At 48.0% G+C, this 23,811-nt stretch overlaps 1 protein-coding gene across 1 annotated transcript in view; it reads right to left on the bottom strand.

Moving 5' to 3' along the window:
* Window positions 1–23,811, bottom strand: part of CFAP46 (cilia and flagella associated protein 46) — a 160,677-nt gene that overhangs the window by 32,023 nt on the left and 104,843 nt on the right. Inside the window, exons 37-44 of the mRNA XM_044660305.1 lie at window positions 17,292–17,427; window positions 16,163–16,351; window positions 15,054–15,242; window positions 12,565–12,681; window positions 11,969–12,148; window positions 10,709–10,879; window positions 1,874–1,971; window positions 647–723 (exon numbers count right to left, since the gene is read on the bottom strand). Coding sequence (XP_044516240.1) covers window positions 647–723; window positions 1,874–1,971; window positions 10,709–10,879; window positions 11,969–12,148; window positions 12,565–12,681; window positions 15,054–15,242; window positions 16,163–16,351; window positions 17,292–17,427 — 1,157 coding nt within the window. The remainder of the gene's footprint in view (window positions 1–646; window positions 724–1,873; window positions 1,972–10,708; window positions 10,880–11,968; window positions 12,149–12,564; window positions 12,682–15,053; window positions 15,243–16,162; window positions 16,352–17,291; window positions 17,428–23,811) is intronic.

Raw genomic sequence — 23,811 nt, 5'->3', positions numbered from 1 at the left:
GGAGGAGAGAAAGGCCAGCCACGGCGGGGCCACAGGCACCTCTGTGTGTGTGTGTGCGTGTGTGTGTGTGCGTGTGTGCGCGTGTGTGTGTGCGTGTGTGTGCGTGTGTGTGTGCGTGCGTGCGTGCAAGGACAAGGCTCCCACTTCCTTTTTTCCCCTTTCCTTCTCTTCAGACTGCTGGGAGACACCCCAGAGAGGACGTCCCCTTCTCCTATTTGACAGAGGAGGAAACTGAGGCCAAGAGCTCCCTGCCTGACCTCCCCCCCCCCCCCAGCCCCCAGGGCCATCAAGATTTAGACAGAAAACACCTGAGGCTCCGTAAGCAGAGACCCCGCTGCCCCATTGGAGGGGTGCAGCCCCCCGGAGCCAGGTCCCTGCCCAACCGGCCAGTCCCTCGAAGGCGTGCTTGCCCAGCACCCCAAGCTGGTGAATCCTGGAGGCAGGATTCAAACCCAGAGCCTCTGCCTGGATGGATCTCTGACAGCCCCAGACAAGTAAGTGGTAACAATGATGAGAGTGAAAACGGGACACCCGGCGCAGAAACACCGGCTGCCTGAGGCCCGGCCGGCTCCCGTGCAGGCACAGCGAGGAGAGCCGCCTGGCCTGGCACCAAGGGACAGAGCGTGCCGCCTGGGCACATACTCACTGCTGATCTGAACCATTTTCCCCTTGGGTCCAGGGGCGAACTTGGGCTTCTCGTAGATCATGCCGTACAGGATTGACCTGCGGGAGACAAACATCCCCGCGGGCTCAGGGCCGGAGGGGCCACCCGTAGGTGCCCGGGGGAGGAGGCGATCAGGAGCCACTGCGACGTCAGGAGGCCCGGCGCTGCCACGGCCCTCTTCTGATGGTCCCGTCTGCCGCCCAGCTAGCGTCCCCGACCTCCGCTGAGGCCTCCCTGCCACAAGGCATCTCCTTATGGCCACCTCAGAGAACTCGCTCCGCTCCCTCCTCCTCCTCCTCCGCCTCTCCCTCCTCTTCTTCCTCCTCCTCCTCTGCTCCCTCCTTTTCCTCCCCCTCCTCCCCTTCCTCCTCCTCTTCCTCTGCTCCCTCCTCCTCCTCCCCTTCCTCCTCCTTCTCTTCCTCTTCCTTCATCGCCCGTGTCACCCAAAGGTGACCCTCGCCCTGGCCAAGGCCCCAGTTTCCCTTTCACTCTGGCTAATTCCCCCCTCGTGCTCCCGCTGACTCATCCAACTCTGACTACTGCCCTCTCGGGCTTCCCTTGAGTCCCAGCTAAAATCCTGCCTCCTATAGGAAGTCTTCCTGGATCCCCCTTCATCACAGTGCCTTCCCTCTATTAACTGTTCCCTATTTAACCTGTACGGAGCCTTGCTTTTATCCTCTTTTTACAGAGGAGAAAACTGAGGCAGGTAGAGGCGACGTGACTAGTCAGTGTCTGAGGCTGAATTTGAGCTCTGGTATTCCTGACTCCAGGCCTGACCACTGTCCCACCAAGCTTCCTGATATCACAAATGACCCAAACTGAGCTTACGGTCCACTAAGAACCTCTGACTCTTCTTCAGAACTGCTGCCCAACTGAGGCTGGATTTTACATCTATCCCTACTACAGCTGGGCGAGTCAGACCTGGAGGTCAGGGGTCCCGGGTTCAAATGTGCCCTCAGACACTGCAGGCCAGCAGCCTAACTCCAATTGCCTAGGCCTCGTGGTTCTTCTACCTCAGAATCACTTCTAGGACCTTCCCAGAAGCCTCCCAAACGTGTCCTCTTGGGCCCGCGCCTCTTCCCTAGGGGTGGCCTGTGCTGGCCATTTGGAGTCAAGAGGGAAGCGCCCAAGGCCCAAGCGCCAGGCGCCAGCCGCACTGAGAAGCTCCCTGTGGAAGAGGAGGCCCGAGCCACGGCCGGAGGGTCCTACCTGTCGTCTGAGTGCTGGAGGATGAGGATCCGATAGCTCAGAGGGAGGTCACTCAGGATATTGAAATGCTGATCAGAAACGTTGAGGTTCTGCCAGACCTGGCGGGGAGAAACACGCAGCCCTTTTGGGGCGTCCCCTGCCCCGACCCCTTTCCTCTCCCTTCTTTTCTCCTCTCCTCTGCCCGCCCCCCCACCTTCCTCCTCCCATTCCCTTCCCTCACTCCCTTGCTCCCTGCTTCCCCTTGGGGCTCTTAGCTGCAGCCACCCTCCCTGGGTCCTGGGTCCTTTCTGCTCTCTGCCCTCTGTGCCCCCCAGGGCGTGGTGCCGTCGTCCCCCCCTTCTCTCAGGGGGCCTCGATCTCCCTCTGCCTCCCTGACCTTCCCCTCATGCTCCAAGCGATCAGCTTTCCTTGGCCCTGGCTCCTCCCTCCCTCCCTGAGGTCTTAGACCAAAGGAGGGAGCCAGCATTTATGTGGCACCTCCTGTGTACCGAGGGCCTTGCAAGGTCTAGTCTTTTCATCAGGCGCACTTTGAAATTCGTTTTATCTAAAGGACCCCTCCCCCCCCCAAAGAACGTGCTCAGTCTTACTGGGAGGCGATTCTTGGTTGTAAACTAGTTCCTTTGCCTTCGAGAATGCCACATTCCCAGCCTTCCAGTTCCTTTATGTGGAAGCTACTAAGACTTGTGTAATCCTGGCTGTGGTCCCGGGATATTTGAATTGCTTCTTTCTGGCCGCTTGCAATATTTTCTCCTTGGCCTGGGAGCTCTGGAATGTGGCTATAATATTCCTGGGAGTTGTCATTTGGAGACGCATTGCAAGAGGGGATCAGTGAATTATTCCAACTTCCATTTTACCTTCTTGTTCAAGAATATCAGGAAAGTCGTATTCGATCATTTCTTGTACTAGGATGTCTAGATCTTTTAATAATGGCTTCCAGGTAGTCTTATAATAACTCTTAAGTTGTCTCTCGTGGATCAGTTGTTTTTCCAATGAGATATCTCACATTTTATTCTATTCTGTCATTCTTTTGACTTTGGGTGTTTCTTGATGTCTCATGAAGTCATTAGTTTCCATTTGCCTAATTCTGAATTTTAAGGAATTTGTTTCTTCTGTGAGCTTTTGACTCTTTCCATTTGGTATCACCTCCTCTGGCGCTCCACTCCCTTGGTTCTTTTTTTTGGTAATCATCTTTTATTTCTCCAGCCTTTCATAGCCAAATTTTTTTAAATTTAATTTTATTTTTTAGAAAAATTTCCCCTGGTTACATGATTCATGTTCTTTCTCTCCCCTCCACCCCCATCCCTGTAACTGACACGTATTTCCACTGGGTTTTACAAGTGTCATCAATGAAGACCCATTTCCATATTATTGATAGTTGCACTGGGTTGGTCGTTTAGAGTCTCCATCCCCAATCATGTCCACCTCAAACCATGTGTTCAAGCAGTTGTTTTTCTTCTGTGTTTCTGCTCCCACAGTTCTTCCTCCGAATGTGGATACATTCTTTCTCATAAGTCCCTCGGAATTGTCCTGGACCACTGCATTGCTGGTAGTAGAGAAATCCATTACATTTTATTGTGCTACAATATAGCCGTCTCTGTGTACAATGTTCTCCTGGTTCTGCTCCTTTCACTCTGCATCAGTTCCTGGAGGTCATTCCAGTTCACATGGAATTCCTCCAGTTCATTATTCCTTTGAGCACAGTAGGATTCCATCCCCATCAGATACCACAATTTGTACAACCATTCCCCAATCGAAGGTCATACCCTCGTTTTTCCAGTTTTTTGCCATTACAAAGAGCCTATCCATGTATCCTTACTAATTATTATTTTTATTGCATTATGATATGAAAAGGTTGCATTTATTATTTCTGCTCTTTTGCATTTGTTTGCCATGTTTTTATGCCCTAGTACATGGTCAATCTCTGTGAATGTTCCATGTGCTGCTGAAAAGATTTTTCCCTATTTATTTTTCTCCATATATCTATTAACTCTAATTTTTCTAGGGTTTCATTCACCTCTTACCTCTTTCTTAATTATTTTTTGGTTTTGATTTATCTAGATCTGATAGGGAAAGGTTCAGGACTCCCACTAGTATAATTTTACTATCTATTTCCTCCTTGAGCTCTGCCAGTTTCTCCTTTAGAAATCTGGATGCTATACCATTTGGTGCATACAAGTTGAGTACTGATATTTCTTCATTGTCTATACTGCCTTTTATCAAGATATAATTACCTTCCCTGCAGATCTAGTTTTACTTTAGCTTTGTTAGACATCATAATTGCAATTCCTGCCTTCTTTTCCTCAGTTGAAGCCCAATAGATTTTGCTCCAGCCTTTTATTTTTACCCTATGTATGTCTACCTGCTTCATGTGTGTTTTTTGTAGACAACATATGATAGAATTTTGTTTTCTAATTCATTCTGCTATTTGCTTCTGTTTTATGAGTGAGTTCATCCCATTCACATTCAGAGTTATGAATTTCAACTGTGTATTCCCAGACATTTTGATTCCCTCTCCTTGTCCTTCCCTTTCTTCTTTTGATATTTCCTTTTAAACTAGTGTTTTGTTTTTAATCAGTCCCCCTAATCACCTCCCTTATTTTACTTCCCTTTCTCCCCCCTCCCTTCTTATTTCACTCTTATTTTTCTTTAGGGTCTTTTAAAGCTATCTCCATACTCTCCCTCCCTAGTATTGCTTCCCTCTCCACCATTCCATTTGTTACCCTTCTACTTCTCTATAGGGCATGAATCAATTCTTTGCCCCATTGGATCTGATTGTTCTTTCCTCTTTGAGTTAATTTCAATACACTAAAGAATTAAGTATTTCCAGTCTCCAATCTCTTTACCCTTCCATTGTATTGGTCTTCTCCCCTGCTCCCCGCATGCGCTTCTTTATGGGATATAAATTTACTCCATTTTGTCTCTTTTCCCATTTCTCTTAATATTATCCTTTTTACCTCTAAGTTTTATATAAATATATATCTTGACATTTCATCCTATACCAGTGATGGGCACACTATGGCTCATGGGCCAGATGCGGCCCCCTGAAATGTTCTATCCAGCCCATTCAACATTATTCCTAATCTAATGAATACAATGAGTATGATACAATACAATGAAACTTTGAAAGAATTGCCTTAGAAACAGATTGACAGATGAGCATTTCCTTTCCTTTGGCCCCCTCTTTAAAAAGTTTGCCCATCACTATTCTATACAGTTTGTCACTATTCCCTCTAAGTATACTTCTAGCTACCCTGATAATAATAACAATTTTTAAGAGTTACCAATATCATATTTTCTTGTAGGGATACAAATCATTTGAACTTATTGGGTCCCTTAAAAAAAAGGTGTTTCCCCTCCTCCCCCCATTACCTTTTGGCGATTCTCATAAGTTCTGTGTTTGGACATCAAATTTTCTGTTTAAATCTGGTTTTTTCTTTATGAATGCTTGGAAGTCTTCAATTTTATTAAATGGCCATACTTTCCCCTGCAAGAATATAGTCAGTTTTGCTGGGTAGTTGATTCTTGGTTGTAGACCCAATTCCCTTGCTTTCTGGAATATTGTATTCCATGCCTTCTGGTCCTTCAGTGTAGATGCAGCCAGATCCTGTGTTATCCTAACTGTGGTTCCATGGTATCTGAATGACTTCTTCTAAGCAGCTTGTAATATTTTTTCCTTGGTCTGGTAGTTCTTGAATTTGGCTATAATATTCCTGGACATTGTCAGTTGTGGATTAAATAAAGGAGGTGATCTGTGGATTCTCTCAATCTCCATTTTTCCCTCATTTGAGGATGTTGGGGCACTTTTCTTGGATATTTTCCTGTAGGATGATGTCCAGGATTTTCTTTTGTCATGATGTTCTGGTAGACCAACAATTCTTAAATTGTCTCTCCTTGATCTGTTTTTCAGATCTGAGGTTCTGCCCATGAGGCGTTTCATATTTTCCTCAAATTTTTAATTCTTTTGATTTTATTTTATAGATTCTTGCTGCCTTGTGAAGTCATTTGCTTCTAGTTGTTGAATTCTAATGTTTAAAGACTGAATTTCATCCTGGATTTTTGGTCATCCTTATCCTTTTGGTCCAATTTTCTTTGAAGGTCATCTTTCTCCTTCATTGCCTCATTTTCAAGCTGGTCAGCTTTGGCTTTCAAGACACTATTTTCTTGTTTTAATTCGTGTATTTCCTTTTTCCAATTGTCTTCAGCCTCTCTTAATTGTTTTTTGAATTGTATATTGAGTTCTTCCAAAGCCTGTGTCCAATTTGCTGGAGTTTCTGTGTTTATGCTTGGAGTTCCTTGGTCTTCTGTTTCATTTGCTTTTTGTTCATTTCCTGGATAGAAGCTGTCGATTTTAATTTCTTTTTTCTTTTGTTTACTCATATTTTTTCCTTCTTTCTCCCCTGTAATTGGCTGTAATCTTGCTCCTCTGATTATTTGCTGGATCCGTGGGTTTGGGCTATTTTGTCCTGAATGGACTCTTTCTCTGCTCTGCTGATTAGGTTAAGCTGAAGGTTTTAATGAATTCTGATGTAAGATCTTCCCCAGCTGGCAACAGAAGTTTGTAGCCACTTTCTCTGCAGTCTATGGGGAGGGGTATTGGAGCTTCCCTGCCCTCTGAAGACTTCTTATCTTTCCTATTGGTGGGATTAAGCTAGGGTGGAGTTGATCTGTAGAGCTTGATGTACCCTGAGACCAAAGCCTTGAGAGAAGGGGGGGGGGAGCAAGATGGAGCATTTTTGTAGTGATTAGGCTGCCCTCTCTGCGGTTCTCCTCCAGTTGCCCCCCTGCCATCTGTGTTCAATGCCCTGAACTGGGCACAGCTTTGCCAGCAAAGCTGTCCCTCTGGACTAGCACATTTTCCCGCCCAGAGATTCCAGGAACCTCTGGAGACTCAGCTCAGCATGTGGTGAAAGGGTCCTGGGATCTTGTTTCTTCTTTACCCACAAACCCAACAGTTCAAGAATTTGGGCTTTTTTTTTTTTTTTTTTTTTTTTTTTGGCGTACCTCTTGAGCCGAGTCCAGCAGGAGGATCCCCCAGCGCTGTCCTGTTGTTAGATTTGGTTTTCTTTCCCCTTAAAGCACTTTGGTTTTTATCTCAGTGTGGAAGGGTATCAGAAGTCTGAAGTTTTGCTCTGTCTAAACCACCACCTTCCCAGAATCCTCCGCCAAATGTCCATTCCTTTGGTTCTTAAAATTTCACTCATTCGTTCATTTGATCACTCACTCATTCATCCCCTGGATCCTCCCTCTCCAGCCTCCAGGGGAGTATTGGTAAATGTTTTAACAATGGGTTCTCCAAGACCAAGACCCTTTTAAGTGTAGTCGGCATAATTCACGTTTTTTCTGCTCCTTTTTTATGTCCGAACTAGCAACCAAACAACAAACCAAACCCTGATTTGTAGTGGACTTCTGAAGTGGAGATGCCCCCATTAGGCACATTAGCTGACTCCAGCCCTCCTCTCCTGTGACTAGGAAATTCAGGCATCTCCCCAAATTCTGTCTTTGCTCTTTGTTTTCCCCTCCCTCTAGATTTCACAGAATTCTAGAATCTCTGAGGAGCCGAGAGGGGCTTTGGAGTCTTGAGCCTATCCTTTTCCTGAATAATCATCCCATACAACTCAACAGCCAGGCTTGAGCATCGGAGACAAGAACAGAGGAGGAGGGGGAGAGAATAAAGATGCCAAGATCATCCAAGGGGTGGTGGCGGGAAGGTGCAGAATAGATGGTGGGAGGTGAGGAGACCAGTGAAGAGGAGAACAGAAGTATCTGTGAGGGTATCCTCATGGAAATGGCATTCTGTGCTACTGGATTATGTTAAACTTGTGGACCACTGAGACATCTGGATCTTTCCCCTTTTCCCAAATCAATACTGTGTATTGGTTCCAAGGCATTAGAGTGATGAGGGCTAGGCAATGGGGGTGAAGAGACTTGCCCAGGGTCACCCAGCTAGGAAGTGTCTGTGGCCATATTTGAACCCAGGACTTTCCATCTCTAGGTGTGACTCTCGATCCATTGAGCTACCTAGTTGCTCCCTGGATCTTTTCCAAGTGAAACATCTTCTAGCTATTCAGACAGAGCAGGGTGGAGGAACGGGCAGAGTTCTGGACTTTGAGTAAAAATACCAGGTTCAAACACAGCTGACCTGACCCTTACCTTTGGTGCAACCATGTTGGCAGGTCACTGAAACTCACTGAGAGGGCGCTTCCTTCTCCACAGAACGGGGGTGGGGGTGGGGGAGGGGCTCTCGTTAGGTGGTTGTAATGTTTAGAGGATGTAACGTGAGTAAGATGTTTTGTAGACTTGAAAAACCTTCTCGATAATGTAAATGTCAGCTGTGATTACACAACCCCGACTCCTCCTTCTGGAATGGATTTGGGGGATGAAAGTGTCCAACTTGACATTTATCTCGATTAAATTCCATCTTCTCCGATTGATCTCGGGGTACCTGATGCTCTCGCCTGAATTGTTGCTGATTTGTCATGGCCAAGTGCTGTCTGCGCCTAGAGCCAAGTCGCTGGGGGGAATGGTGCCGGGTTCAGGGCCACACACAGATCTCCTGGGGGCTCTGCTGACGTGCTCTGCTCAAAACCTCCTTCCCTGGCCCCCGCCAGATTTCACCACCTCGTGGTTAGAGCCCCTATCTTTCCAGTCACCTGTGGCCACGGCCCTTCATATATCACCCTTGGGTGCCTTTAGCTCTTCCTCAATCCCCGTATTTTTTTTAATTTTAAGATCTTTATTTTATTAATTTAGAACATTTCCCCCGTGGTTACAGGATTCATGTTCTATCCCTCCCCTCTCCCCACCCCCTCCTATAGCCGACGCACGATTCCACTGGGTTTCACATGTGTCACGGATCAAGACCTATTTCCATATTCTTTTTTTTAAACCCTTACCTTCTGTGTATTGGCTCTTAGGTGGAAGAGTCGTAAGGGCTAGACAATGGGGGTCAAGTGACTTGCCCAGGGTCACACAGCTGGGAAGTGTCTGAGGCCGGATTTGAACCTAGGACTTCCCGTCTCTAGGCCTGACTCTCAATCCACTGAGCTACCCAGCTGCCCCTTCCATATTATTTTTGATATTTGCCCTGGGATGCTCGTTTTGAGTCAATATCCTGAATAATATCCTCATTCTCCCATGGGATCAGGCAGTTGTTTTTCTTCTGCGTTTCCGCTCCCACAGTTCTTCCTCTGAATGTGGATGGCGTTCTTTCTCATAAGTCCCTCAGAGCTGTCCTGGGTCATTGCATTGTTGCAGGTAGAGAAGTCCATTACATACGCTCAGTCCCCATCTAATCACTTCTGAAGCCCTCCATGCCAGACGCCACGCGAGGTGCACAGGTCCTACCCTCAAGGGCCTTACGCTCCATCCACAGAGATATCGTGTATATGGAGACATGCAGAAACAGGTTCGCGATCTTCTTTCTGGCAGGGGCTTCTGGGAAGGAAGTCAGGGAAGGCCTCTTGTGGAATGTAAAGCCTGAGTTGAGCTATGAGGGAGATGAGGGAATGGAAGAGGCACCCAGTCCAATTAGCCGCCAAATCTGGGAGCGCGGACCTCCGGCCCTTGTTTCTGCCCCCTTTTCCCCACTCATGGGCCCAAGCGGGGCCCGTCCCATAGACTACTGCCGGCTACCCCCCCTTTCTCTATTTGTTCACAAAACTAAATAACCCAAAACGCTGTCAAATGATTCGCCAACATCTCCGTTCAACACTTCTGATCCCTCCCTAGGATTTCCATAACCTCCCTTAAAAGAATAAAAGCAAGCAAGGTGAGCCCTGAGGTGTGGCCCGTTTCGGAGGATGGAGTCCGTCGGGCTGTTGGGCATCATGAAGTTCCCCAAGCATCAGCCCCCAAACAGAGCGCACTGGCACATGGCTAGCAAACTCAGCTTCCTTCCCCACTCAGAACATTGTGGCCCCCGTCCACGTGCAGGGCTGCTCCAGGTCTGCAACATGTGACCCTCCCCCTTCCCTGTTATTCTGGGCCAGGGGCTCGAGGCCCAGCGAGCAGCTAAGCAAGGCTTCTCTTGCCATCCACTCCTCAGCTGGATTATCTCTGCCGACAGAAGCAAAATTCAAGCTGTGAACTTGTGTCTGTTCTCCATCCCAAGCGCCAGGCCTAGCCATTTCTGTCTTCTGCCGTTCCGAGAGCTGCCTCTGCTGACGCGAGACCTCGGCCACGCTATCGAATTCGTCCTGTTGCGGCTTTAGCCACTTCCAACTTCGGCCCGTGTGCGTTTTGGGCGTCCCGGCCGACCGGGGCGACGGTTCCCTTCCCGGCGGCTCCAGAACTTCACTGTTGAACTCTTCTCAGGCCGATCCCCCCCCCCCCCGGGCAATGCCAGTCTGTGGGGTCGTCCCCATCGTTGCCCAACACCTTCCAGTTGCTTCTTCCTAGACCCGAGCCCCGATTCGGGCTCTGCCCGGCTCTCCTCTTCTCTTGCACGGTCTCAGGGAGGAAGTAGCAGCTGGAGGGCCTTGGAGAAGAAAGTGTGCGGCTGCACCTCCAAACAAAATGGAAACCAGCGATTCTGGCCAGGCGGAGAACCCGGGAAGCCGCGGCCCGCTGGGGACCGGGTACGGCAGAGCGCTTCGGAATCTCCGCAGCGACGCTACGTGGACCCAGCCGGTGGAGTCTGCAGTCTCCTCGAGGCTGCCCCGAGACGTGCCAGCTCCCCTTTAGAGGTGGGCTAGAGGAGGCTCGAGCGCCCCGGGGGCCTGCGCTCCCTCCACCCACTGCCCCGTCTGCTGCAGCCATCAGGAACTCCAGCGATAAGACGTGGGGCTGCTGGCAGGGGCGGAGACTCCCCGGGACCAACGCCGGGCCCGAGCTTACCTTAGACATCTTCATGAGGCTCTGCTCCACGCTGTTGAAGAGGGTGGTGTCCATCTTGTCTTCTTCCTGCAGCTTCTGGTGAAGTTGAATCAGGGACGCCAGCTGGGAGCTGCACGTGTTGGTCGTGACAGAGTACAGGAGCTTCCTCATGGACACGGATGCGGAGCAGCTCTGTGGAAGCAGGGCCTCCTGAGTGGGATCAGGCCGGTGCGGCGGTGCAGCGTCCCCCACGCCCCCTGCCCTGTCGCCCAGGTTAGGATGTTGTGGGGGAGCAGCGACTGCAGACAGAGGGACCTACCCAGGGATCTTGCTTGTATCCGACTGTCCGGCAGATGGCGGACACCTTACCAGGAGGTGGTGGGCAGAGCAGGGAGGGGGGAGGGGATGCCAGGCAGAATGGCTAGGCTGGGCTGCTCTGCCTCGCCCTAAAGAGATCCCGGATTGCCAAGTCCCAGCATTCTTTTCCTCTCCCCCACCATGTGGCCTCATTAAGGTATCGAAGTTGGCCGTAACCCCGCCTTTTCGGGCTCTTCCCTGGCAGCCGCAGCTGGGTTAGCTCCCTCCACTCTAGCCTTTTCTCGTCTTCAAGTCATCCTTAACGGATCTCGTGAACTTCTAGAACCCTCATGTTAAGCTGCCACTTACGAGTGGCTTCGGATGGCCTGGGTCTCCGGGACGAGGCCGCGCCACTGTCCCCAAGGGCCATCCCTAGAGCACTCCGAGGATGGCTTCGCTTGATCCTTGCAGCCCCACTTGGCAGGCAGCTGCCGTGTGGTGAGGCCCGAGCTCTAGTCTGCACCCGCCTACCTGCCAACATCCTCGCCTACTCACTGGCCCCTTGGAGGTTCTTCCTGGTTTTCACAGGCTATTTGAGAGAGAAGGAGGACCACAAGGGTCATCTAGTCCCTATTTTCCAAATAGGAAACCGAGGCTCACAGCAGGGAAGGGACTTGGTCAAGGTGCCCCGAGAAGGCGGTGGCAGAGGAGGCCACATTCCCGGGCCAGCGCCCTTTCCACTGGATTTCCTCGTCTCCTGCACGGCCCCCCCGCAAGAACGTGCCCTTCCCTCGAGATGCTCCGCCCTCCCTGGCCCGTCTGCCATCCCGTCGGGACGCTGCCCTCCGTGGCTTTGGCCTCTCGGGATTAGGAAGTTCTGCGGGCCTCGGCGAGCTCTTTGTGCGGATCGGCTCTCCCAGCAGACGCCTGTAACTGGGGCAGGGAAGTGGCGGTGGAATGCCCAGCCCCGGCTGGCCGCCTCACCTGGTAAAGGGCCATGAACTGGCAGGCCAAAGGTTGGTCCATGGCCCCGATGCTCTCCACCACCTCCAGGCTGGCTTTGGCTGCCGTTTTCATCAAGTTGTTGCTGAGAGAGACTTGTAGGCACTGAAGGAGAACCTCGGACGCCTGGGCGCGGAACTTCTGGGCCATCGTGAACCTCTTCTGAAAAGGGACGGGGGGGGGGGCGAGAGGGCACCTGCTCTCCCTCGTCCGCTCTTTGGCTCAACAAGCCTTTGTTTTCCCTCCCCCCACCTTCGCTTGACGCCCAACACCCTCCCTCCAGCAAACTGGGCCTCGGGGCGGGTCCAGGCCATGCCCTCTGGATGGCCGGGGGGGGGGGTGTGTGTGTCGCTGAATGAGTGCTGGCAGAGCAGTGGCAGGGAACACTGCCGAGCTGTGGGAAAGGAGGACGATGGTTTCACAGTAACCCGGGAGGACCCGCACCAGCGGACACAAAGCAAGTTGGCAGAACCAGGAGGACGGCTGCCAGCAGGCCAGTCGCACTGTCCACAGGAGCCGCTCTGAAGGCCCGGCCCGACCCCTGGCCCTCGTGACGCAGCACCGAGAATGCGACGTACCTTTAATTCTTTGCCTTTCCGGACTTGGTCCTCGCTTTGGGAAGAGGCTTGAGCGACGGCCTCAGTTTCCTCTTTGTCTGTGTCCGCAGATGCCGGGCCCACGATTTTGTGGTCGGTCTGTGGGAAGGACCAGGGCACTTTGGAATAGGAAGGCGTTGGGGCTTGGGCTGGGTGTGCTCCCTGCGTGCTTACTCCTGGCCCAATCTACCCCTTGGGAAAGGCCTCCCCCGAGACCAAAATTCTCCCAGAAGCTCGACTCGAGCCAACGTCCCCTTCTTTCCTCCACTCCGTTCCTTTCCTGCATCTTTGGACAAAAGGGACACAGTTTGGGTCGTCCCCCGGCTCTCTGGGCGCTGCCGGTGCTCTGCAGAGGGTGAGCCGAGCCCGGAAGCCCTCGTCTGGGCTGGTAGCGGGTTTCGGAGTCCGCAATCGTTTTCATGCCGGCCTTCATTCCTTTCCCGTCGCTCTCCCCTTCTCGAGGGTCGCCTTCCTGCGAGTCGTCTCTGCTCCCCCCTTCTTAGCCTAATTGGAATGTGTCCGGGATCCCCCCGACTTGGAATGGCCCTTGTTGCCACCTGCCCGTCCCGGGGGACCCTCCCAATTAAGGGACAGGCCTCTGCCCGGTAATGGTTCAGTGCGGGACGACAGCTCAAGAAGGACACGGACAATCCGGAGAACATTCAGAGGAAGCAGCAATCGGTGGTTCTGGAGAAGCTGCCCCGGGAGAAAGAGTGGAGGAAAACGGTGACTGGCTGGAGACGACTCGCCCAGCAGTCCGTTCTGGAGCCAGGAAGACTCGGCTTCCCAAGTTTCCATCCGCCCTCGGATACTTGTCACAAGCCTTGTGACCCTGGGCAAGTCACTTCACCTTGTTTGCCTTGGCTTCCTCATCTGCAAAACGAGCTGAAGACAATGACGGCAAACCTTTGCCAAGAAAGCCCCAAACGGAGCTGTGAAGAGTCGGACGCCGCTGGAACGACTGCCTCGTCACCGACAACAACTCATCTCTCCAGCCCGTAGTCTGCAGAGCCTCCTGGAGATTGTTGGCCCTTAGCACGGGGCCTGCGCCCTAGTAGGGGCTTAAGAAGATGTTTATGAACTCGCCGACTGACTGATCACAGGGTCAGCTCCGATTTGTGAACAGCTACTTCCTGCTGTTAATCCTAGGAGTGCTGTTCACGACGTCATTCAGGGACTCTCGAGATAGTCTGATGAATGGACCGATGGGGGGACGACTTGTTGGAAGAAGCCGGTGCCTGTGCTGTGGGGGCAGCAGGGAGAAGAGAACACTAGGCCTGGAGCTGGGAGGACCTACCCTGGGCAAGTCCCTTAATCCCATTTGGCTCGCCCTCGCCCCTCTGCCTCTGAGTTGTAACTGAGATGGACAGTAAAGACTAGCAGCAACGCAATGGCCCGGGACAGCTCTGAGGGACTTCGGAGAAAGAACACCAGCCACATCCAGAGGAAGAACCGCGGGAGCGGAAACGCAGGAGGTTCGATGGGGCTGTGCTTGGGGATGGAGACTAAGTGATCGCTAGTGCAAAGAGGAATAAATGGAACAATGATACGCGTATAGCCCAGTGGAATTGGCCGTCAGCTCCGGGAGGGCGAGAACGTGAATCGTGGAACTGTGGGAAAATATTCTAAATAAGACAAGAATTCATTAATTAAAGCTGCAAACTACTCTTGGTTACGTTAGCTACACGCAGTGCCAGATTCCAGCTTGCCAATTCTTAGTAGAGTAGAGTTGGGCGTGTTCTCGGAAAAAGATGGAAAGGACGAATCCCGAAAAAACGAAGAAAGAAGCGCGAGCACTGGACGCCCCGCACGCGGGCATTTGGTCTTCATTCCGTTTTCCCGGCAAGTGGGAAAAGCCGAAAGGATGGTCTGCCGGGGAGCGCTGCTGGCGAGGGCAGTGGAGACGATGCTCTGCCAAATCCTAGCCGGGCGGGAATAAGCAGCCTTGAGGGCGGCAGCTCCCTCTTTCCCCCAACTTAGGGAGCCCCCCGGGGGCTGGCTGTGGCCTTCCCAACCAGCCTTGGCTTCCGTAGAGCCGCTCTTCTCCCTGTTCTCCTGGACCTGGGCGCGTCTCTTCTGGTCTCGGGCTCTGTCCTGGAGGCGGATCCCCTCCCTCAAGGGCAGGCCCTTCCCCTCCAGGAGAGCTTCCTCGCCCCCGTTCTTGGCCAGAGTGACTGAGCTCACCGTCTCAGTGTTGCTGGGAATTAGCTCTCTCGGGAGAAAACTTCCCTCCTGCCCAATGAAGCCAGCAGCCTCGCTGCCATCTGAGGCACGAGAGATGACCAGAGGACCGAGAAGTCAAGCGATAGCCTGGCCCACAAAGCAAGCCACTGTGGCAGCGGCGGAACTTGAACTCGGGTCTTCCTCTGGCCACTCTGCAAGCCTGCCTTTCGCCCCTGAACTTGGCCACGACAATCTAGGGAAAGCCAAGGATCTCTCGTGTCTCTCCCCCAAGGGAAGCCATTACGTACCAGGAAGTTCTCGTCCCAGTAACAAGGCTTATTAACGGGGTCCGTCTGAATAGCCAGGAGATGGAGGGTTTTCCCCGTGAGGTGCAAGAACCTGGCTCGAAGATCAATGCAGCCAACGCTCAGGTGCTGCATGCTCTCGAGCTGGGCCAGAGCCCTGTGGACCACCGTCCGCTTCAGGTTGAACCAGTCCTGCAAGAAGCCCAGAGGTGGGGGATGAACTCGGACCCTGTGCACCCCTCGAGAGCTCTAGACTGGCTGAGGGAAACAGCTGGACTCTTCCTACTGGATTCGAACCCAGAGCCCTACAGACTGAGGGTGGCCTTGAGAACAAAGGCAAAGGACGTGCTGCCTCCGTGCCTCGGTCTCCCTGCTCCTAGGCTTGCCAACTCTCATTCTCGAGGCCACCTCGAGGGCTGCGCCCCATGCCCCGGGGAGCCTCCTTGGCCTAGAGAGGCAGGGAGGTGGGAGGCTCAATCCCGCAAGGGAATCGCCTTCCTGTCCGAGGGAGCCTCCTTCAGCAGAGAGGCCTCGAGGTTAGCAGGCCACTGGGCCGATGGACCCTGGAGAGCAGCTCCTCCGGGACAGCCGGAGCTCTCTAGGGGAAGGAGATCCCGCGTGTCCCCCCTGGGCCGCCCACAGACAACCCCAGGACAGGCACAAAGACCACGGCGTTCACAGCCGACCCTTTCTGTGGCCAGGCGAGCAAACGGAATCCCAGCACCGGGACCCGCTAGCTCAGAAAGAAATCCAAGAGGGTGGATTCAAACTCGGGCCCTTGGCCTCGAAATCTCCAGGAGGTGGCAAGGTCCGTGGAGGCGAGTCCCCAGAATCCTGGGCTCCCGAGCTGGGAACCCACCTTCCCCACTGGGGAGACCCCTGACGGACAGAAGAGCATCCCCCAGCAAAGGCTGGCTTTGTTGTCGATAGAGGCAGCGAGGCCTGCGCTCGGGAAGACCCGAGTCCAAAGCCGACCTCAGATCCCTACTAGCTGGGCGATGCTGCGAGGTCTGCCTCAGGCTCCTCCTCTGTAAAATGGGGATAATCATGGCATCTCCCTCCCAGGGCGATGGCCGGCCTGCAGGACCGGCCCGAGTTTTTGTGCTAATTACCCTTTCCAGGTCAGTGAAGTCATCGGGATCCAACAAGTAGTCGGCCAGGACTTTCTCCCACGTCCCTTCTTTCAGATTTTCCTGCAGACATTTACTCTGATTAAAATGCATTATCTCCAGGGAGACTTTGGCCAGTTTTAACTTGAGCCTGGCAAGCTTCCTCATCAGGGGGGTGTTGATGTTCTGGGTCTGCAATGACAAAAGCTATTGTAAGCACAGCTCGCCGCCAAGATGCCCACACAGAGCTGGAGGCCCGTCTCCCAGGGCTCCATCGCTGCTGGCTCTTGCCCAGTCCTTTTGGGTAAATAGACCTTCTCTAGCTCACTCCTTCCTTCCTTCCTTCTTTCTTTCCTTCCTTCCCTCCTTCCTTCCTTCCTTCCTTCCTTCCTTCCTTCCTTCCTTCCTTCCTTCCTTCCTTCCTTCCTTCCTTCCTTCCTTCTTTCTTTCCTTCCTTCCTTCCTTCCCTCCTTCCTTCCCTCCTTTCCCTCCTTCCTTCCATCCATCAGCATTCCCATGTCTTCTGTGCCAGGCTTTGGGCTGGGCACTGAGGATATAAAGATCCAAATGAGGCAGCTCCTGCCCTCAAGGAGCTTACATCCTAGTGGGGAAGTTTGTATTGTAAATGTCTGCCCCGAGAGAAGTCCATGAGACTATATCAAAAGGCCAAAGGCCTAATCTGGGGGAGAAAGGCACTAGAACCTGGGATGACTGGAGGGAGTTCTGGGTTCTGAGAGGCCAGGGTGAGGAGGGAGGGCGTTCCAGGCAGAGGAATCAGCCAGGGGAGAAGACAAAGAAAATGGAGAGGGTGAGTGTGTCACGCTGGTGTGTGCTAATGGGAACGATGAGCGTAAGAGTGCTGAGGCGTCACCTGGAGACAAGGGCCAAACAGGGGCATTTACAAATCATTCCCCAAGTGACAAATGGGCAAGGGGCGTGAATAGGCAGTTTTCAGCTGAAGAAACCCAAACTGTCCATAATCCCCCGAAGTCCTCTTGGTGCTCATCTTCCTTCCTGCACATTTCTCCTCAGAGACATGGACAGGGCAGACATTTGGCCAATATCAAGGGGCTGCCATTTGCTGTCAGGAAAGCTCCTCTATGAAAGGTAGGCACTGGAAGATAACTCTTACCTCCTGGAGGGGCAGAAGGGATTGAATGTCAGCAAATATTTCTTCCAGATATCTGATGGCTTTCCGGATCAAGGTATAGGCTTCTAAAAAGCAGGAGGCCTTCTGTTTCTCATCAGCCTCATTTTTGGCAAATATCCTTCAAAAAGAAAGAAAGAAAGGCAGGTGTCATAACTCTGAGGCAAAAGGAGTGTTTTGCTCAGGATACCTACTCAGGTGACCGACTCAACTCTGACACTCGGATATAAATAATTGTTTTCTTCTTCAACCTATGGATTGTATATTTCTGTAACTATTCATCAATTTCATCTCAGTTATCAATTTTATTGAAATTCAATTGGGCAAAAGTTTCTGATAGTTTTTTTCAGTTCCTCGTTAATTGTTGAGAATTCATTTCCATTTTTCATGTGAACAATTTGGTTTTCCTTTTTTAAAAAAAGATGGGCTAATTTTATTTGATTTTTATAGAGCTCTTTGTTTAATCAAGCAATTTATTTTTTCTTTTTGTCTTCAGTTTTGTTAATCTCTTCTTTGATTTTCACAGTGTCTACTTTGGTGTTTAGTTGAGGGTTCTTATTTTTCTTGTTTTACTCGTGCAAGAAACTCATTGGTTTCATATCTCTATGTTGATTAGGGCTTTCTGAGATATATACTTTCCCTTATGGAATACTATGTAATTAAATATCGATGCTGCACTGCATTTTGTACTATTTATTAATTGAAAATTATACTAATCACTGGAAATCAATATTTGTGGATCAAATGAAGATTTGATTGTATACACCTCAGTGGTAGGGTTTAACTTAGAGGAAGTTTAACTTTCCTATTCCTACAGGCTATACCCTGTCCAGAAAGGCTCAAATCTGTATGTTTTTGCTCACCAAGGAAATAAAGAGGCGGGGAAAAGGAAAAAGAGTCAACCCGGTCATAGGATGTTTGCCCACCTATAACACTTTCCAGAGGATGTTAGACAACTCTATGTTTTTCCTTTATGTTTCTGGAAACCTTCTCGCTGAGTCACATCAAATGTAAGTCCAACTCTATCTCTGTGTCAAAGCAATCACAATCTTAGTACAGTTTTCATCACTAACTTAAAAAAGAGTTGTTTTATCTATCATAAGGGTCCCCGATTACTGAAGAACTAACCTTGCTAATAAATTGATTCATGCTCTGAATTTTGTGCCTCAGTTTCTCTTTATTGCATATTTTTATTGAGATACTACTCTACTTGCATCCCATAAGTTTTGCCATATTATCTTTTTGTATCCTTTCCTTTGATGAAATTTTCTATTATTTCTATGATTTGTACTTTTATTGGCCAATTCTTTAGGATTAAATTATTGTCTTCAACTAGTTCTTCATTTTTGAGTCAGAGATATTTTACTAAATATAATTATTATTGTATTGTCATCAGCACATCATGTGTTAATGTGTCACTGTGATTGGTTAAATTATGTCTTTCATTTTTTGGTTATGTTTTTGAACCTTGACACAGTGTCAGTTTTTTAAAGGTGCCATGCAAAACTCCCCTCCAGATATTGTCAAATTAAAGCCTCAAAATGAATTATGCAGTGGCAGAACCCACAAAAGAATGGAGTGAAATAATTTCCTCATCCAAGATAACTTGGAAAATTGGTGGGAAAGGTCATTTGAAGTGGGGTGAGTGTGGAGTGCAGTCTAGTGCAAGTGAAATCCCATCAAGACTACAAGCAGGTCACATCTTGGCAAGCCAGCAGAAGGCCTTGGGGGAAACTGAATTTCAGAGCTCTCAGTCCATAGAAGGTAAGGGGTGGGATCAGATGACTGGTCAGAAGGGGTCTCTTTGCTGGGACTGGGTGCAGGACTCTGTTGCATTTGTCCATATGGGGTCTAGTTCAATCTCTTGGGTTACAGTGTCAGGGCAAGGAGGAGTACTAGTACACCAGAGCTCATAGACCTAGGAGAGTAGGGGATTCTGGTCACAGTTAAAGGTAGAAAGGAGTGCTTGTGGTCACTCATAGAGCAGAGCACAGACCAAGAGAATAATACACACATCTCACCACTTTGGAAGAACTGAAAACTCATAGACCGCTCTCTCCCCTCCAGGACTAACTTTGAAAATAGCTTCACAAAAACCCTGGAGTTTGGCATAGTGGGCCTTCCACCAAGAAACAGGACGAAAAAATGAGCAAAAAAACAAACCCTTGACTCTAGAGAATTATTATGTTGATGGAAGATCAAACTCAGAAGAAAATAACAAAGTCAGAACTGCTACATCCAGAGCCTCAAAGAAAAATGTGAGATGGTCTCTGACCCCAGAAGAATTCCTAGAAGACCTCAGCAAGGACTTTTAAAAACCAAATAAGAGACTTAGAGGAAAAACTGGGGAAAGAAATGACAATGATGCAAGAAAATCATGGAAGTTGTGGCCAAGATGGCATAGTAGAGGCATGAAAAGCTTGAACCACTGTGGGAATCCTCTCCAAACAATCTTAAAATAATGCTTTCAAATGAATATTAGAGTGACAAAACCAACCAGGGGAAGGAGTGAAGCAATTTTTCTGCAGAAAACAACTTGAAAGGTAGGCAGAGAGAGGCTGGATCACTGGGGTAAGAAGGGAGCCCATCCTGTAGCAAGGCTGTACCAAGGAGTATTGGTGCAAGCCAACAGCAAGTCTCCCATTCATAGATCCAAGTTCTGAACCTGGGCCCAAGCCAACTTTTGAGATTCCAAGACCCTGCTTAAGTCGACAGCAGTGAACATCTACATATACCTCCTTGAAGTTCCAAGTCCCAGCACGAGCCAGCAGTACGGTCTCAATTCCCAGTGCAAGGCAGTCCACAGTGCACCCGACTGGCAGAGGGCTCAGAACTTCTGCCCAAGACAAGGTGAAGCCTCAAGCTCTAGTGCAAAGCAGTCCAGAGTGTGCCTGGCCTGTGTAAGCTCAGAGTGAGGCCTGAAGCCCCTGTTCATGTCTGAAGATAGACCCTGGGCACCAGCACAATGTAGCCTACAGTGCTGTGAGCGGGAGGTGGCTTTCAGAGCTCCAAAACTTCAGGCCTTCATACCACATTGGAAGAATTGAAACATAGAGAAACCAAGAACTAGGGCCAACGACGATAGCAAGGAAAAACTGAAATTTAAGAGAGTACCTCCTCTCACTTGAGAACAGAGCCCATTTTTAAGATAAAAATAAAAGTTGAGAAAAAAAGCCTAGGAAATGAGCACATATTTATTTATTTATTTTAAACCCTTACCTTCCGTCTTGGAGTCAATACTGTGTATTGGCTCCAAGGCAGAAGAGTGGTAAGGGTAGGCAATGGGGGTCAAGTGACTTGCCCAGGGTCACACAACTGGGAAGTGTCTGAGGTCAGATTCGAACCTAGGACCTCCTGTCTCTAGGCCTGGCTCTCCATCCACTGAGCTACCCAGCTGCCCCCTGAGCACACATTTTTTTAAACCACACTTAACCATAAAAAATTATTATGGAGACAAAGAAAAGTAAGGCTCAGGCTCAGAAGGAGATAGTGAAATCAAAGTAGCTACATGTAAAACTTCAAAGAAAAATGTGAATTGGTCTGAGGCTCTGGAAGAGTTCAAAAAGGATTTCAATACATTTTGCATAATAATACATGAATGATCCAGCTTAAATAGCTTGTCAGCTCTGGGAGTGAGAGGGAAGAAAGGAGGGACACAATATAGATCATATAAATTTGGAAAACATGTGGAAATTTATTATTAAAATTAAAAATTTTAATTTTAAAATTTTAAAATTAAATGAGAGGCAGAGGAAAAAATGGGAAGAAAAATGAAAGCAATGCAAAACAGAATTGGCCAAATGGAAAAAGAGGTACAATAATTCAATGAAGAAAAGAGTTTTTTAAAAAGTATAATTAACCAAATGGAAAAGGAGTTTCAAAGGTTCACTAAACAAAATAATTTCTTAAAAATTAGAATTGGGTGAATAGAAGTTAATGACTTTACAAGACAAAAAAACAAAATGAAAAAATGAAAACTAAAGCATGAAATATTATCTCATTGGAAAAAAAAGTGACCTGGAAAATAGAACCAGGAGAGACAGTTTGTGAATTATTGGAATAATTGAAAGCAACAATAAAAATTATCAAAACAGCTGATATTCTTGAATAAGAGGGTAAAATGGAAATTGAAGGAATCTACCCATCTAAAATAAATCCCCAAATGACAACTCCCGAGAATATTATAGCCAAATTCTAGAGCTCTCATGCCAAGGAGAAAATTCTGTAATCAGCCAGAATTAAAATATTATGGAACCATAGTCAGAATTAGACAAGACTTAGTAGTTTCCACATTAAAGGATTGGAAGGCTTGAAATATCATATTCTAGAAGCAAAGGGACTAGGTTTACAACCCAGAATCACATAACCAACAAAACTGCCCACATTTGTGTGTGTGGGGGGGGAATGATCATTTAATAAAACAGATCTGCAAGTATTCCTGATGAAAAGACCAGTAACTAAACAGATAATCTGATGTTCAAATACAAGACTTGAGACATGCATAAAAAGGTAAAAAAGAAAGAGAAGATTTAAGACTTAAGGAATAAGGTCAAACTCTTTATATTCCTACATGGAAAGATGTGTTTATAACTCTTAACATTTTTTATCAGTATTAGAGCAGTAAAAAGGAGTATACATAGACAGAGGGTGTGGGAGTTAAGTTGATTAGGATGACATGATATGGAACAAAATATCAGGGGGTGAAAAAGAGGATTGTACTGAGAAAAAAAGGAAGGGAAATGTAGAACATGGTAAATTGTCTTACCTAAAGAGGCACAAAGGAAACTATTACAGTGGAAAAGAGGATGAGGGTGGTTATGGGCAATGCTTATATACAACATTACTCTCATTGGAATTGGCTCAGGGAGAGAATAACAACCATATTCATTTGGGCATAGAATCCTACTTTACCATATAGAGGAGTGGGAGTGGAATATATAAGGTGAGGCTAATAGAAAGGAGGGGGAAATGGGAGGGTGATTAAAAGCAAAACACTTGTGAGGAGGAAGAGAGTAAAAAGGAGAGAGAAAAAGCAGGATCAAAAGGGGAAAATAAGATGAAGGGGAATACACAACTAGTAATCATAACTGTGAATGTGAATAGGATGAACTCACCCATAAAATGGAAGAGGATAGCATAGTTGATTGAAAAACAAAATCCTACACTGTATTGTTGCAAGAAACACATTTGTGGCAGGGAGACACACAGAGTAAAGGTAAGGGGCTGGAGCAGAATTGATTGTACTTCAGCTGAAGTAAAAAAAGCAGAAGTAGCAACCGTGATCACAGGCAAAGCTAAAGCAAAAACAGATGTAATTAAAAGAGGTAAGAAAGGAAATTACCTCTAGATAAAAGGTACCATAGACAATGAGGTAATATCAATACTAAACATATATGTACCAAATGGTAACACCTCCAAATTTTTAAAGGAGAAATTAAATGAGCATCAGGAGGAAAAAGACATTAAAACTATACTAGTGGGAGAGCTCAACATTTCCTTCCCAGATTTAGATACTTCTAACCAAAAGATAAACAAGAAGTGAAGGAAGTGAATGAAATTTTAGAAAAGTTAGATTTAAGAGATATCTGGAAAAATTGAATAGGAATAGAAAGGAATATACCTTCTTTTCAGCAGCACATGGCACATACACAAAAACTGAACATATATCAGGACATAAAATTTCATAGCCAAATGCAGAAAAGCAGAAATAATAAATGTATCCTTTTCACATCATAATGCAATAACAATGATAATGAATAAGGGTCCATGGAAAGACAAATAAAAAATTAATTGGAAAATAATCTAATCCCAAAAAAGGGGGGTGGGTCAAAGAACAAATTTTAGGAATAATCAATAATTTTTTAAAAGAGAATGGCAACAAGGAGACAATACACCAAAATTTATGGGAGACAGCCAAAGCAGTACTTAGGGGAAATTTTATTTCCCTAAATGCTTTCATCAACAAAATAGAGAAAAAGCAGATCAATGAATTGGGCACACAACCAAAAAAAACTTTAAAAAAAAAGAACAAATTTAAAAACCTCAATTAAAGATTAAATTGGAAATCCTAAAAATCAAAGGAGAAATTAATAAAACTGAAAGTAAGGAAACTATTAAACTAATAAATAAGACTATAAGTTGGCTTTGGGGGGAAACAAATAAAATAAAGCATTGGTTAGTTTAATTTAAAAAAGGATAGAAGAAAATAAAATCACCATTGTCAAAAATGAAAAGAGTGAATTGACCTCCAAATGAAGAGGCAATTAAGATAATCATTAGGAGTTATTTTGCTCAATTATATGACAATAACTATGACATTCTAGATTAAATAGATGAAAAAATATAAATTGCCTAGATTAACAAAAGCAGAAACAGAGTTCTCTGTTTTGAGATAATCTCATCTCAAAAAAAAAAAAGAAATTGAACAAGCCATCTATGAAATCCCTAAGAAAAATATCCCTGGGGCCAGATGGAATCACAAGTGAATTCTACCAAGCATTTAAAG

Source organism: Gracilinanus agilis, chromosome 2 (genome assembly GCF_016433145.1).
Source record: "Gracilinanus agilis isolate LMUSP501 chromosome 2, AgileGrace, whole genome shotgun sequence".
NCBI lineage: Eukaryota > Metazoa > Chordata > Mammalia > Didelphimorphia > Didelphidae > Gracilinanus > Gracilinanus agilis.
The sequence above is the reverse complement of the archived record's forward strand: the minus strand, read 5'-3'. Positions and strand labels throughout refer to the sequence as shown.